Source organism: Poeciliopsis prolifica, unplaced genomic scaffold (genome assembly GCF_027474105.1).
Source record: "Poeciliopsis prolifica strain line A6 unplaced genomic scaffold, Auburn_PproV2 SCAFFOLD223, whole genome shotgun sequence".
Lineage (NCBI taxonomy): Eukaryota > Metazoa > Chordata > Actinopteri > Cyprinodontiformes > Poeciliidae > Poeciliopsis > Poeciliopsis prolifica.
Window position 1 is genome coordinate 81557 of NW_026562598.1, and position 13396 is coordinate 94952.

The 13396-nt window shown below is 49.7% G+C and overlaps 1 protein-coding gene across 1 annotated transcript; it reads left to right on the forward strand.

The window, feature by feature from the left end:
* The first annotated feature begins 362 nt into the window (after positions 1–362).
* On the forward strand, positions 363–5743 carry LOC129357048 (B-cell receptor-associated protein 31-like). The gene is given in 9 exon segments (XM_055026572.1): positions 363–484; positions 1145–1241; positions 2204–2304; positions 2370–2514; positions 3723–3733; positions 3736–3857; positions 4331–4457; positions 4525–4625; positions 5427–5743. Coding segments are annotated over 8 exon segments (723 nt in total). The 5' UTR covers positions 363–484; positions 1145–1152; the 3' UTR covers positions 5454–5743.
* The last annotated feature ends 7653 nt before the right edge of the window (positions 5744–13396 follow it).

A 13396-nucleotide genomic window follows, 5' to 3' on the forward strand; every position in this document is an offset into this window, starting at 1 on the left:
GTTTTGATTTGTGATTAAGTGTCCGAGTGAGACATCGCTGTTGTTAAGCTCATCTCTGGTTGAGCGGCGGTGCTTCCTGTAGTCAGTGTCTCCCTCTGCTGGTGGTTGAAGGAAGCAGCAAACAGGAAGCTGCTGGTACACGTGATCTTGATGGGCCGTTTGACAACCAGCGGTACTGACCCAGTTCGCTAAACTGGGTCAGAACCAAACCACAGCTTCAATTAGAAAAGAGAATAATTGAATCTACGTGCATTTATATTTTAAATTAAATATGTAATTTAAAACAAGCAAATTAAACGATTTTTTTTTTTTATATTATGACCCGCCCAGTTTCTCGGTTTGTCCAATGAGCGCCCGGGGTGAGCTGGCATAAAAGTTCAGGAAGTACTCGGCATAGCAGGCTAAGCTAACGGCTAACTGAGCAGCCAGCGGTCCGTTCGTCTCCCTTCTGATTCCGGTTCTGGTCCCGAGTCTGTGCTGTAAGGTGAGTCGGGGGCTGCAGGCGATATTACCCAGAGTTCCACGGGCCGTGCCAGTATTGTCAAGGTTTCCGGATCCAGTAAATAGACGGAGTCAGTTGATAAAAATCACTCGACAGTTTAATTTTAGTTTTCAGGAAATAGACGAAGCCAGATCCAGTTTCAAGCTTTTTCAGGGAACCAGTCCGGTTCTGGAGCGGTTCTGGAGCCTCAGGCTGCCACACCTCCCGGGAAAGGATCCACTGGACCCGGAGAACCGAACCAGATTATGGGTTCTGTTCTCCGCAACCACAAAAAATTCACAGCAGGCGCCTCCTTGATTTGTTCTCTAAAAAGTATTTGCACCCTGAACGGACTCAGAGGATATCTAGTGTCACAGAGGATGACCTTTGACCCCCGCCCCCCTTTCCTTTGTCCTGCTGAGTTGATTGAATTCAGAATCAGATTTTGCAGGTCAGACTTTGACTAGGCCACTCTACCTGGCTGTGGCCTTTGACCTAGAGGATTTGGACTGACTGACCTGGACCAGACTAACCATTGGTTCTGATCGGGTTCTGGTCTGACTCCACATGGAAGCTCAGAGAGGATTGAGTCAGGAATGGTTCTGAACCAACCGGATCGATGCGGTTCTGTTGTGGTTCTGATGGGTGTCCCCTCCGGTCCAGGAGTCCAGATGAGTCTCCAGTGGACGGCCGTGGCCACCTTCCTCTACGCCGAGGTCTTCCTCGTGCTGCTCTGCATTCCCTTCGTCTCCCCCAAGAGGTCAGTCACCGAGACCTGCTGGAGCTGCTGCAGCTGCTGCAGCTGCAGCTGCTGCTCTCCTGCTGCTTCTCCTGCTGCAGCTTCTGCTTCTCTGCTGCAGCTGCAGCTGCTGCTTCTCCTGCTGCAGCTTCTGCTTCTCCTGCTGCAGCTCAGCTGCTGCTTCTCCTGCTGCAGCTGCTGCTTCATCCTGCAGCTGCTGCTTCTCCTGCTGCAGCTGCTGCTTCTCCTGCTGCAGCTGCTGCTTCTCCTGCTGCAGCTGCTGCTTCTCCTGCTGCAGCTGCAGCTGCTGCTTCTCCTGCTGCAGCTGCAGCTGCTGCTTTCCTGCTGCAGCTGCTGCTTCTCCTGCTGCAGCTGCAGCTGCAGCTGCTGCTTCTCCTGCTGCAGCTGCAGCACGAGTCCAGACTCTTTTGGGTTTGTTTTGTGCTTCCTGTGCTCTGGACTCAGTTCAGTTGTTCTGAACATGAAACTGATTCAGAGCCCAGAGGAACGAGTACATCGCCGGCTTCGCCCTGCTGCTCTGCCTGTGAGACACACACACACACACACACACACACACACACACACACACACACACACACACACACACACACACACACACACAGAGACCATCAGCCTGGGCCCGCCTGGTGCTTGTAGTTTGTGTGTCCTGCTGGAGCAGGGTTTGCCCTGCAGGACCCACTTTGGGCAGAAACCCTGCTCTAGAACCCTGCACAGAGAAAATGGATCTAATAAAATAAGTCTGGTTCTGGAGGACGACGAGTCCAGACTCTTTTGGTTTGTTTTGTGCTTCCTGTGCTCTGGACTCAGTTCAGTTGTTCTGAGTTCGTTTCTCCTGGTCTGAAACTGAAACCCTCACAATCTCAGAGCTGGGTATCTTTACTCAGAGTTAGTTGACCTTGCTTTCTGAACCGGGAACTGGACTCATCCTGGTTCTGACCCAGTTCTCCTCCTGGTGCGTTCAGGTGGAGTCGGATCTTCAAGTCGCGGCTTGTGCAGACCGTGGCGCTCTATGGGAACACCTGGTTCATGGTGGCCATCGCCATCCTCGTCTTCCTCCTCATCGGTACGTCGGCTCGAACCCGGCTGGCCTCTGGTCTGTTGCCATGGTAACGTGGTGTGTGTGTCCAGACGCGTTCCGCGAGGCGAGGAAGTACAGCCTGACGGACAAGGTGGACGTGACCAACAACCCGACGGCCATCGAACACATCCACATGAAACTGTTCAGAGCCCAGAGGAACGAGTACATCGCCGGCTTCGCCCTGCTGCTCTGCCTGTGAGACACACACACACACACACCACACACACACACACACACACACACACACACACACACACACACACACAGAGACCATCAGCCTGGGCCCGCCTGGTGCTTGTAGTTTGTGTGTCCTGCAAGCAGGGGGCGGCAGCGGCCCGCCTGCTGTTGCAGCAGCTGCAGCATGTGATCCTACAGCTGCTGCAACCGGAGTCTGGTGGAAGTTCTGCTGCACCAAGAGTCAGGAGGAGACGCGTGGCTGGAACAGGCGCAGCTGCTAGGAGTATTTCAGGGCTGTGACATCATCGGCGGCCATATTTGGAGCAGAGGAAGCCCTTTTTCTGCCGCTCCGCTTCAGGTCGGAGCGACCCGATCGGGTTCCCGGCTTGGAGGAAGGGAAAGATCTTCCAAGATGAGGTTGCAATCTTGCAGCCTCATAGCGATCCATCCGCCGCTGAAAGTAGTCCCAGTGCTCCCAGTGTCCTCAGTGCTGGTCCCAGACTGGAGGGAGTCACTGCAGCCAACTTTCAGTTTCAGTGTTTCATTGGAAGTTTTGATGCTGAAAGATCTTCAGATGAACATCATGAATCTTCACCAGACTGGGAGAACTGGAGCAGCGGGTCCTTCACAATCAGACCAGAACCATGTGGGGAGTCGGGTCAGAACCAGCGCTCTGTTTGGAGATCCAGCTGAGCTTCTGGAAATGGTTGCGGTGGGGGCGGGTCGGCGGTGGGGGCGGGGTCGGCGGTGGGGGCGGGGCTGGCGCTGCAGCATCTTGCGTTGCGCAGTGGGAAACCTGCCACAAATAGCTGCAGATGCCTGAAAGCTCCTGAATGCATCAGCAGTCAGATATTTACAAGCTGCATGTGTTCCTGGGTCACATGACAACATGGCCGCTTCCTGCTGACTCCATGCAGCTGTTGCACTGCACAGACCACAAATTTGCATACTGCCAATGCACCGCCTCCTCCAGTCGGAGCCAATCTCCCAGATGAGTCAAGTTATTAGAAACATTGGTGTCCTCACCTGTTACTCACTCTGACATCGCCTGCAGCACACTGTGTGTGTGTGTTTGTGTGTGTGTGTGTGTGTGTGTGTGTGTGTGTGTGTGTGTGTGAGAGAGACACTCAGAGCCTGGAAATGTCAGCGATGACTGGATGTGTTTCAACCCCCTGATCCCAGGAGAGTTCATGCTGTGACTGACTGATGGTGTGTTTGTGCTGCAGGCTGCTGCGGCGCTCGCCACGCTGCTGTCACAGCAGGCCACCCTCATGGCGTCCAACGAGGCGTTCAGGAAGCAGGCGGAGGGCGCCAGCGCCGCAGCGCAGAACTTCATGGAGGAGAACGAAGCGCTGCAGGAGGTGACGGCCGCCTCTTCCTCCTCTCTGGTTCTACGGGTCGTCCGAGCCGAATCGGCGCCGACGGGCGTCGTGTTGCTGCTAACGCGACGCCTGTCTGGTTCTGAATTGCTGCTGCTGCCGGGTCTCCATCAACGCTGATATCTGAATGTTGAAGGCGGTGTTGAAAATGGTCCATCTCCTCACAGAAATGTTTTGAGCTTCTCCAGCTGGAGGGCAAAGGTCACAGCTGGAAGTCCTAAAATGTATTCAGCTACTCAGTCCAGTTAGTGCAGTCCGGTTTATTTGGTACCAGACGACATCGTAACGAGGCAATCAAAGTGCGCAGGTCTGAGTGGGCGGAGTCGGGCCATTACAAGCTGAGATCAGCAGCTGATGCTAGTTTAGAGGAACTTCCTGGATAACTCAGAGCGAGTGAACATGTAACATTCGGGTCTGTCAGGACGCTGATGTTTGTGTTCCTGCGGTTTCCTCAGAAACTGCGTGAGGCTGGAATCGAGCTTCCAGAAGCCAGAAAGAAAGGAGCGGGAATCCAGGAGGAGAACAAGGCTCTGAAGGAGGAGCTGAAAACCCTAAAGGAGCAGCTGCAAGACACCAAGAAAGGTCAGGAGGTCGCATGAGAGCTTAAGAAACTTTAAAGTTTAATCTGACATCTGATGTTCTGATGCAGCTCTGCAGAAATCAGACAGCGACGTGACTGCGATGAAGAAACAGGCTGAGAACCTGACAGTGGAGTACGACCGGCTGCTACAGGAGCACAGCAAGCTGCAGGCGAGTTCCTCCAGTCAGGGCGTCACCAAGGGCCGGCAAGAACCGGTCGGACCGCCTTAAACCGGTCGGACCCGCCTTAAACCGGTCGGACCGCCTTAAACCGGTCGGCCCGCCTTAAACCGGTCGGACCGCCTTAAACCGGTCGGCCCGCCTTAAACCGGTCAGACCACCTTAAACCGGTCGGCCCGCCTTAAACCGGTCGGACCGCCTTAAACCGGTCGGCCCGCCTTAAACCGGTCAGACCACCTTAAACCGGTCGGCCCGCCTTAAACCGGTCGTCCCGCCTTAAACCGGTCGTCCCGCCTTAAACCGGTCGGCCCGCCTTAAACCGGTCGGCCCGCCTTAAACCGGTCGGCCCGCCTTAAACCGGTCGGACCGCCTTAAACCGGTCGGACCGCCTTAACCGGTCGGACCTCCTTAAACCGGTCGGCCCGCCTTAAACCGGTCGGCCCGCCTTAAACCGGTCGGACCGCCTTAAACCGGTCGGCCCGCCTTAAACCGGTCGGCCCGCCTTAAACCGGTCGTCCCGCCTTAAACCGGTCGGCCCGCCTTAAACCGGTCGGCCCGCCTTAAACCGGTCGGCCCGCCTTAAACCGGTCGGACCGCCTTAAACCGGTCGGCCCGCCTTAAACCGGTCGGACCGCCTTAAACCGGTCGGCCCGCCTTAAACCGGTCGGCCCGCCTTAAACCGGTCGGACCGCCTTAAACCGGTCGGACCGCCTTAAACCGGTCAGACCGCCTTAAGTCAAAGAGAATCTGGCCCCCCATGTGACGTGTCTTTGCCCTGCTCTCTGACTGCAGGCGAGCAGCGACAAGAAGTCCGACTGACGATCCGGTTCCCGCCTGTCGTCTTCATCGGCGCTTTGGACGTTTGCAGCTTCGACCTCATCATCCTGCTCTGATGTCGGTGGCCATGCTGCGCTGCCATTGGCTGATTCCTCTATCTGTTTACGTCTACCTGAGAGCTTTCTGTTTTTCATTTTTTGTTTATAACCAACGTGAAGCTGCTGACCTCTGACCTCTGAGGACAAACGTGACTCCAGATTATGTTTCCTGCAGGAAAAGATTAATTCCAAAATAAAAGCATCAGCCATTCTGCTTTAAAATGAGAAAACATCCTTCAGTCTAAAGCGGTTCCTTGGTTCTGTTGTGACGGTTTGGACCCATTTCTGTCTCCAAACAGAACCAGGCTTGGTTCTGAATCAGTTTGGGTCGAGAAACATGACAGTTTTTTTCTGATTTATTGATCAGATTTTTGTTTTAATGGTAGAATATAATAAACTTGTGTTCTTCTTCAGAGTCTTTCTGGTTCTGGTTCTGGTTCTGGTGTCTGAGATGCCACAGAATCTCTTTGGTTCTGATTCTTCTGAGTTCTGATCTCAGTTTTTCCAACAGTTTGTGAAGCTGAAGCGTTTTGAACAATGCTGCTCTCTGATTGGCCGGATGGCTTTAATAAACAGTTTATTGTTTATTAATAAACAATAAACTGTTTATTAATAAACAATAAACTGTTTATTAATAAACAATAAACTGTTTATTAATAAACAATAAACTGTTTATTAATAAACAATAAACTGTTTATTAATAAACAATAAACTGTTTATTAATAAACAATAAACTGTTTATTAATAAACAATAAACTGTTTATTAATAAACAATAAACTGTTTATTAATAAACAATAAACTGTTTATTAATAAACAATGAATAGTTTATTAATAAACAATGAACAGTTTATTAATAAATAAACAGTTTATTAATAAACAATGAACTGTTTATTAATAAATAAACAGTTTTGCTGCTGAGTTTAAATTTTGCCTAAACAGATGAATCATCATGGAAACGACTCTGCAGATGAGAAACTGGGTTCAGGTTTCTTCCTCGTCTTCGATTTGCGTTTCAGACGTGCGATCGGTCACTAGAGGGTCAAAGGTCAGAAATGAGTCGGCTAAATGTGATCGAGTTATTTCATTTTATCTCTACATTAAACATGAACACAAACAAAGGGATGAGAACATTTACATTAATCACATTTACATAAATATGTATTTTTACGTTTCACAGGAGTGAAATATATTCATAATTGTCAGCTAGAGCCGATGTTGGATCAGATTAAATGACTAAATATTATCCACGTTACTGAACAGACTGGCCATTAATGTTTTATTGTATTTTTTGTTTGAACTGCCAGGCAGCAGCTCTGATAATAATGTATATAAAAACTAAATAATTCTAGTATGTGTACGACACACAATATTTATCCATATTTTACAAGCAAAAGACAAATTTTAATTCAGAGGTGTTTTGATGAGGCCAACATTTAAATGCAAGAGCTCGATATTCTTGTACATCATATTTTATCAAGTCCAAGTTCTTCAGGTGTGGAAATGCCGAGTTCGCTTAATGTGGGCTTGAGCTCCTGGATCAGGTGGGGTAGATGTCTTTATGAGGCCCGACTTTGTCCTTCACCGCCTCCAGGATGCGGATGTAGGGTTCGGTTAGGGTTCGGTTAGGGTTGGGTTGGGTTGGGGTGAAGTCGTAGCCGACTTCATTCATCAACTGTTCAAGACGACTGGATGTTAGAAAGCGGTCGGCGTTGTTACTCCAGGCCTTTAACACCAAAGAATTTTTTTATTGTCACGTTCGTCGTCTCAGGTGTTAAAAATTGTCAGACAAGTTTAGAATCTGTGAACTGGGCAGGAAGTGGGAACATAAAGATGCGTTCCCACTTGATCCACATGCTTGACTAGAGGAGAGCAGCAGAGGCTGCAGGGTGTCTGATACCTGGGAGCTGAAATTGTATTTTTAGTGTTGAAGGATGCCCCGTAACCCACAACATCTGCAGAACATGGATTTACCAAAACAAGGTCTGAGATGAATCCTGTGGAGCTCTGGCTTCGAATTTAACAGCAATCTCACTTTTCTCTACAACTCCTGCAAAATAAGAAAGGAAAAAGCAGCAGGAATATTGTAATATTTCACTAAGCCGTAGAAAGGTTTTTCCGAGAAAATGTGATTAATATTTGGGAATCAAACGAAAAGAACTTCAATTTCAATTCTCCTGCAGAGCAGCTGATAGATCATGTTCACTGATTCCATTTCTCCTGTTGCAGTGAAAATCCAGTGGAAGGAAGAAATCTCAGTGGAGAAAGTCCATCCTTCTTCACAAATGGTCTGATCTGTGAAGATCTGTAAAAGTCAAAGGTCATCTTATTTCTATAGCACATTTTCAACAACAAGGCAATAAAACGAGCTCTGGACTTTATGCTCTAAATTTGGAAAAGTAATGAGTTCTCCACATTTAACAAGGAATAAAAACTGAATCCTCTGGAAGGATTTCTTTTTCTAGATTCTAAGTTTGTTCTAATTCTTTTTCTTGGGTGCAATAATAGGAGTTTCTCTGCATAATAATCTAAAAATTGATATAATAGTGGTCTAAATAGTGAATACTTTACAGTTTCAAAAACAAATGGCAACATTCAGATAAAACAGACGCGAGTGAAGGCGGTGACATCTGTTGTGGAAAAACTGGACTCCCAGCCGTGTGCAGGTGAAATCACTGTCAGGTTTCTCATTGACTCGTTCACAACTCAGAGCTCAGAGGACGATCAATAATGAAGCAGGTCTGATAAAAGCTGACAGGCAGAGACAACATGTGAGTTTGTACCAAGGATCTGAAGGCGAGAAGGCCTGGTTCTGATGCAGCTGCAGAAAATGACTCCAACCTTCTACATGGAACCCAAATGGTTCTTTTGGTGAGTTCACCGGCATTTCATATCACATGATCAGCAGATGTTAACTATTTCCCACCACAATTCCCTCCTTTTGATTAATAGTAAATATCAAATTGACTATTGATCACATGTCAAATCAGTGGGCCCACTGATTATACAAAAGGAAATTTCTATCATTTTTATGGTGAGAAGTGAAAAATGATCCAATACATTTTAAGACGTTCCATATTCATTCAGTCATTGAAGCATTATGCAGCAAAGCTAACATCCAGAAACTTAAGGTTGCTTTTAATGACTGTGATTCAGCAGAGCAATGAAACGTTTTGTAAAATGTCACAACATGTCAGACCTTCATCAATCTCATATGTCAGTTTATGTGTTGATCATGCAGCTGATAAACAGCCTGACTGATGGTTCCACATCCCGCTGAAACCAGCGGCTCTGCAGAAACATTGCTATGCAAGTCATTTACTTTATTTACGTTCTTCATCTCTTTGTTGAATATCGTCATCAATTATTCTATACGATGAAATAAAAACATATGCAAGATAGGAAAAACCTACCGGCATCATCCATTCATCCCTTCATCCCTTCATCCTTTCATCCATTCATTCCTTTATTGTTGTCACTTCTGTTAGGTAGGAAAAGTTATCCTGCAGCCTCTCCAGTCCAGAACTCAACTGGCTCCAGTCCAGAACTCAACTGGCTCCAGTCCAGAACTCAACTGGCTCCAGTCCAGAACTCAACTGGCTCCAGTCCAGAACTCAACTGGCTCCAGTCCAGAACTCAACTGGCTCCAGTCCAGAACTCAACTGGTTCCAGTCCAGAACTCAACTGGCTCCAGTCCAGAACTCAACTGGCTCCAGTCCGGCCTGAAGAACTGGTCGGTTGTTCCTCAGGGCTCCAACCGAGGACCCTCTGATTCCATGTCTCTGCTCCCACTGGATCAGGTTATAACAGGAAATAAGATCTATTACCATGATGACGCAGATAACGCACATCTCTGTTACGATGTCTCCAGGTGACCTTTGACCCCATCCATCACTGAATAGACACCAGAGGAATGGGTGGATGAGATGAAACTTTCTGAACAGAAACTGAAGTTACTAAAGAGGAACGATGTAGAGTTATAGCTCTAGAGCTGTAAATCTGGAGACATAGATCCATACTTATAGATCTGGAATCAGTTTCAGTTGTTTCAGCTGTAAACTAGAAATCAGGCTGACCTCCGACCTCTGATCTGACCCTCCAGAGCCACATAAAGCGGGTTCCACAGTGGTCCTTTGATCAGGTGCAGAACATTTCCAGAACCAGAGAAACAAAAGAGAAAATCATCCAACTATGATTCCTGCAGCAGGTCTGATGACAAACCAACGTCCAGCAGGTTCTACACCACCTAGATCTACACGGCCTAGATCTACACTACATCATCTAGATCTACACCACCTAGATCTACACTACATCATCTAGATCTACACCACCTAGATCTACACGGCCTAGATCTACACTACATCATCTAGATCTACACCACCTAGATCTACACGGCCTAGATCTACACTACATCATCTAGATCTACACTACATCATCTAGATCTACACCACCTAGATCTACACGTGTAGATCTACACTACGGCCTAGATCTACACTACATCATCTAGATCTACACTACATCATCTAGATCTACACCACCTAGATCTACACGGCCTAGATCTACACTACATCATCAAGATCTACACCACCTAGATCTACACGGCCTAGATCTACACTACATCATCTAGATCTACACCACCTAAATCTACACGGCCTAGATCTACACTACATCATCTAGATCTACACCACCTAGATCTACACGGCCTAGATCTACACTACATCATCTAGATCTACACCACGTAGATCTACACGGCCTAGATCTACACTACATCATCTAGATCTACACCACCTAGATCTACACGTGTAGATCTACACTACGGCCTAGATCTACACTACATCATCTAGATCTACACCACCTAGATCTACACGGCCTAGATCTACACTACATCATCTAGATCTACACTACATCATCTAGATCTACACCACCTAGATCTACACGTGTAGATCTACACTACGGCCTAGATCTACACTACATCATCTAGATCTACACCACACGGTTCTACAGTAGTTTAAACTTCATAGTTTTTCAGTCCTGCTGGCAGTTTGTAAATCCCTGAACGGATTAGAGATCTGCCGGATCCTCATGAAAGGAACTCAGTTTGTGGTCAAATGATCACACAGCATCATAAATGTTCAATATTCTGCTATATTTACTCACAAATCCTGATACGTGTCTCTTATTGAAGACCCAGATGAGGAGAACTGATGTTAAACATTTAATATTATGATTTCTACAGATTTTCTACCCGGTAAGCCCCGCCTCCTGGCTCTGATTGGCTCTGATTGGTTCCTTTTGGTGCCCTCCAGCAGGCGCAGCAGCAGCTTCATAGATTATTGGTCTGATGTCATCTCGTCTCAAGTGAACTAATTCAGATAAACTCCACAGCCTGAAGACGTTTTCCCCCAACAACCACAGAGACGCTGCAGCGTTTTGTCTTCACGTTGAATTTATTGCTTCAGTTTTGACACTTGGTACAACAGGGTTAGGGTTAGGGTTAATGTTTTCTACCTTAATGTTTGGCTGGTGACTCGTTAACAGAGAGCCCAGGTTTAACTACATTCACTGCTAAAAGTTGAACTACAGGTCAGCAGACGGATCGTCACGGGGAAGCTACATTTGGACTGGAAACACAGGCAGGAGTCAAACAATCAGCTCCTGATTGCCGATCTTTGCTTCTGATGAATATTGGTTTGGTGGAACATGAAGGCCGAACAATGACGACTGTTAGATGTTTCCTGAAGTTTCTTCTGTTCACAGCAGAAGCGTGTTGGACCGCAGACTTCTGGTTCTGTGTCCCATCAGAAAAATCAAAGAATTTCTTTAAGTCGGGTTTTCAAGTCCAATCCGTGATAGCAATTCCTGATTTTTTAAGTTAGAGCTTTTTGAAGTTTTAGAAGAATGTTTTCATGCTTTAAAGCAGCTAAAAAACATTTTCTGTCACAATGTGCTGCAGTGACAACTCTGGCCACTTGGTGGCAGCAAAGCAGCAATAAAACACCAACTAACACAAACAGGAACCAAAATAATTCATCGTCCAGCTTCTTCTTCTTTTCTTTGTCAGACTGTAAAATGAATCATTTTCATCGTCTAACTTTAATGCAGCAAAGTTCAAGTTTTATTACTTTGTGTTTCGAGCCCAAACATGATTGTTTAGCATCAGGAGGAGAGCGCCCCCTGCTGTGTGAGGCCAGCTCTGATTATTCTGCTGTACTGCGTTAAAGAAATCAAACATCCTCTTTTTCTATGATGTTTTAAACCTTCACTGATTTTTCTTCTGTCATATTTTTAAATATTTCTCACAGAATATTAGAATCAAAATTTTATCAGCTCAGAGATCAGCAGGGAAGGTTCTGGAAACCCGACGCTCTCCTCAACAACTTGGCAAACTGAAGTTTACTGACAGAATCTGAGATGAAACCCGGACCGGACCAGAGCGACCGGACCGGACCGGACCAGAGCGACCGGACCGGACCGGACCAGAGCGACCGGACCGGACCAGAGCGGACCGGACCGGACCAGAGCGACCGGAGCCATTAGGCTCTCTGCTATTTAAAACCAATTTGGACCAAATTCTTTTTTGTCTCATTCGGGTCAGATCTTTGACACCAGATAATAAATCTGTTTTGACAGAACCAAATATGACATTTAGAGGAGTCCGGTTTAAGATGTGGAGTGTAAATGTGAACGCACTAGCTCTGGGTCCAGGTCCGGCTCCAGATCCGGCTCCGGGTCCGGGTCCGGCTCCAGATCCGGCTCCGGGTCCGGCTCCGGGTCCGGGTCCGGCTCCAGGTCCGGCTCCGGCTCCAGGTCCGGCTCCGGGTCCGGCTCCGGGTCCGGCTCCAGGTCCGGCTCCGGCTCCGGGTCCGGCTCCAGGTCCGGCTCCGGGTCCGGCTCCGGCTCCGGGTCCGGCTCCAGGTCCGGCTCCGGGTCCGGCTCCGGCTCCGGGTCCGGCTCCAGGTCCGGCTCCGGCTCCGGGTCCGGCTCCGGGTCCGGCTCCGGGTCCGGCTCCAGGTCCGGCTCCAGGTCCGGCTCCGGCTCCGGGTCCGGCTCCGGGTCCGGCTCCGGGTCCGGCTCCAGGTCCGGCTCCAGGTCCGGCTCCGGGTCCGGCTCCAGGTCCGGCTCCAGGTCCGGCTCCGGGTCCGGCTCCGGGTCCGGCTCCAGGTCCGGCTCCAGGTCCGGCTCCGGGTCCGGCTCCAGGTCCTCCGGGTCCGGCTCCGGCTCCGGGTCCGGCTCCAGGTCCGGCTCCGGGTCCGGCTCCGGCTCCGGGTCCGGCTCCAGGTCCGGCTCCGGGTCCGGCTCCGGCTCCGGCTCCGGGTCCGGCTCCAGGTCCGGCTCCGGGTCCGGCTCCGGGTCCGGCTCCGGGTCCGGCTCCGGGTCCGGCTCCAGGTCCGGCTCCAGGTCCGGCTCCGGCTCCGGGTCCGGCTCCGGGTCCGGCTCCGGGTCCGGCTCCAGGTCCGGCTCCAGGTCCGGCTCCAGGTCCGGCTCCGGCTCCGGGTCCGGCTCCAGGTCCGGCTCCAGGTCCGGCTCCGGGTCCGGCTCCAGGTCCGGCTCCAGGTCCGGCTCCGGGTCCGGCTCCAGGTCCGGCTCCGGGTCCGGGTCCGGGTCCGGCTCCAGGTCCGGCTCCAGGTCCGGCTCCAGGTCCGGCTCCAGGTCCGGCTCCGGGTCCGGCTCCAGGTCCGGCTCCAGGTCCGGCTCCGGGTCCGGCTCCAGGTCCGGCTCCGGGTCCGGGTCCGGGTCCGGCTCCAGGTCCGGCTCCAGGTCCGGCTCCAGGTTCAGATTCGGTCAGCAGGTTTTTGGCAGATGAAAAACAACATGGCTGCAGATTTAAGATGCTTTTCCTCCAGGCTCCAATCCAGATGGAAGAAATTCAACATATTCAGCTTTAAACA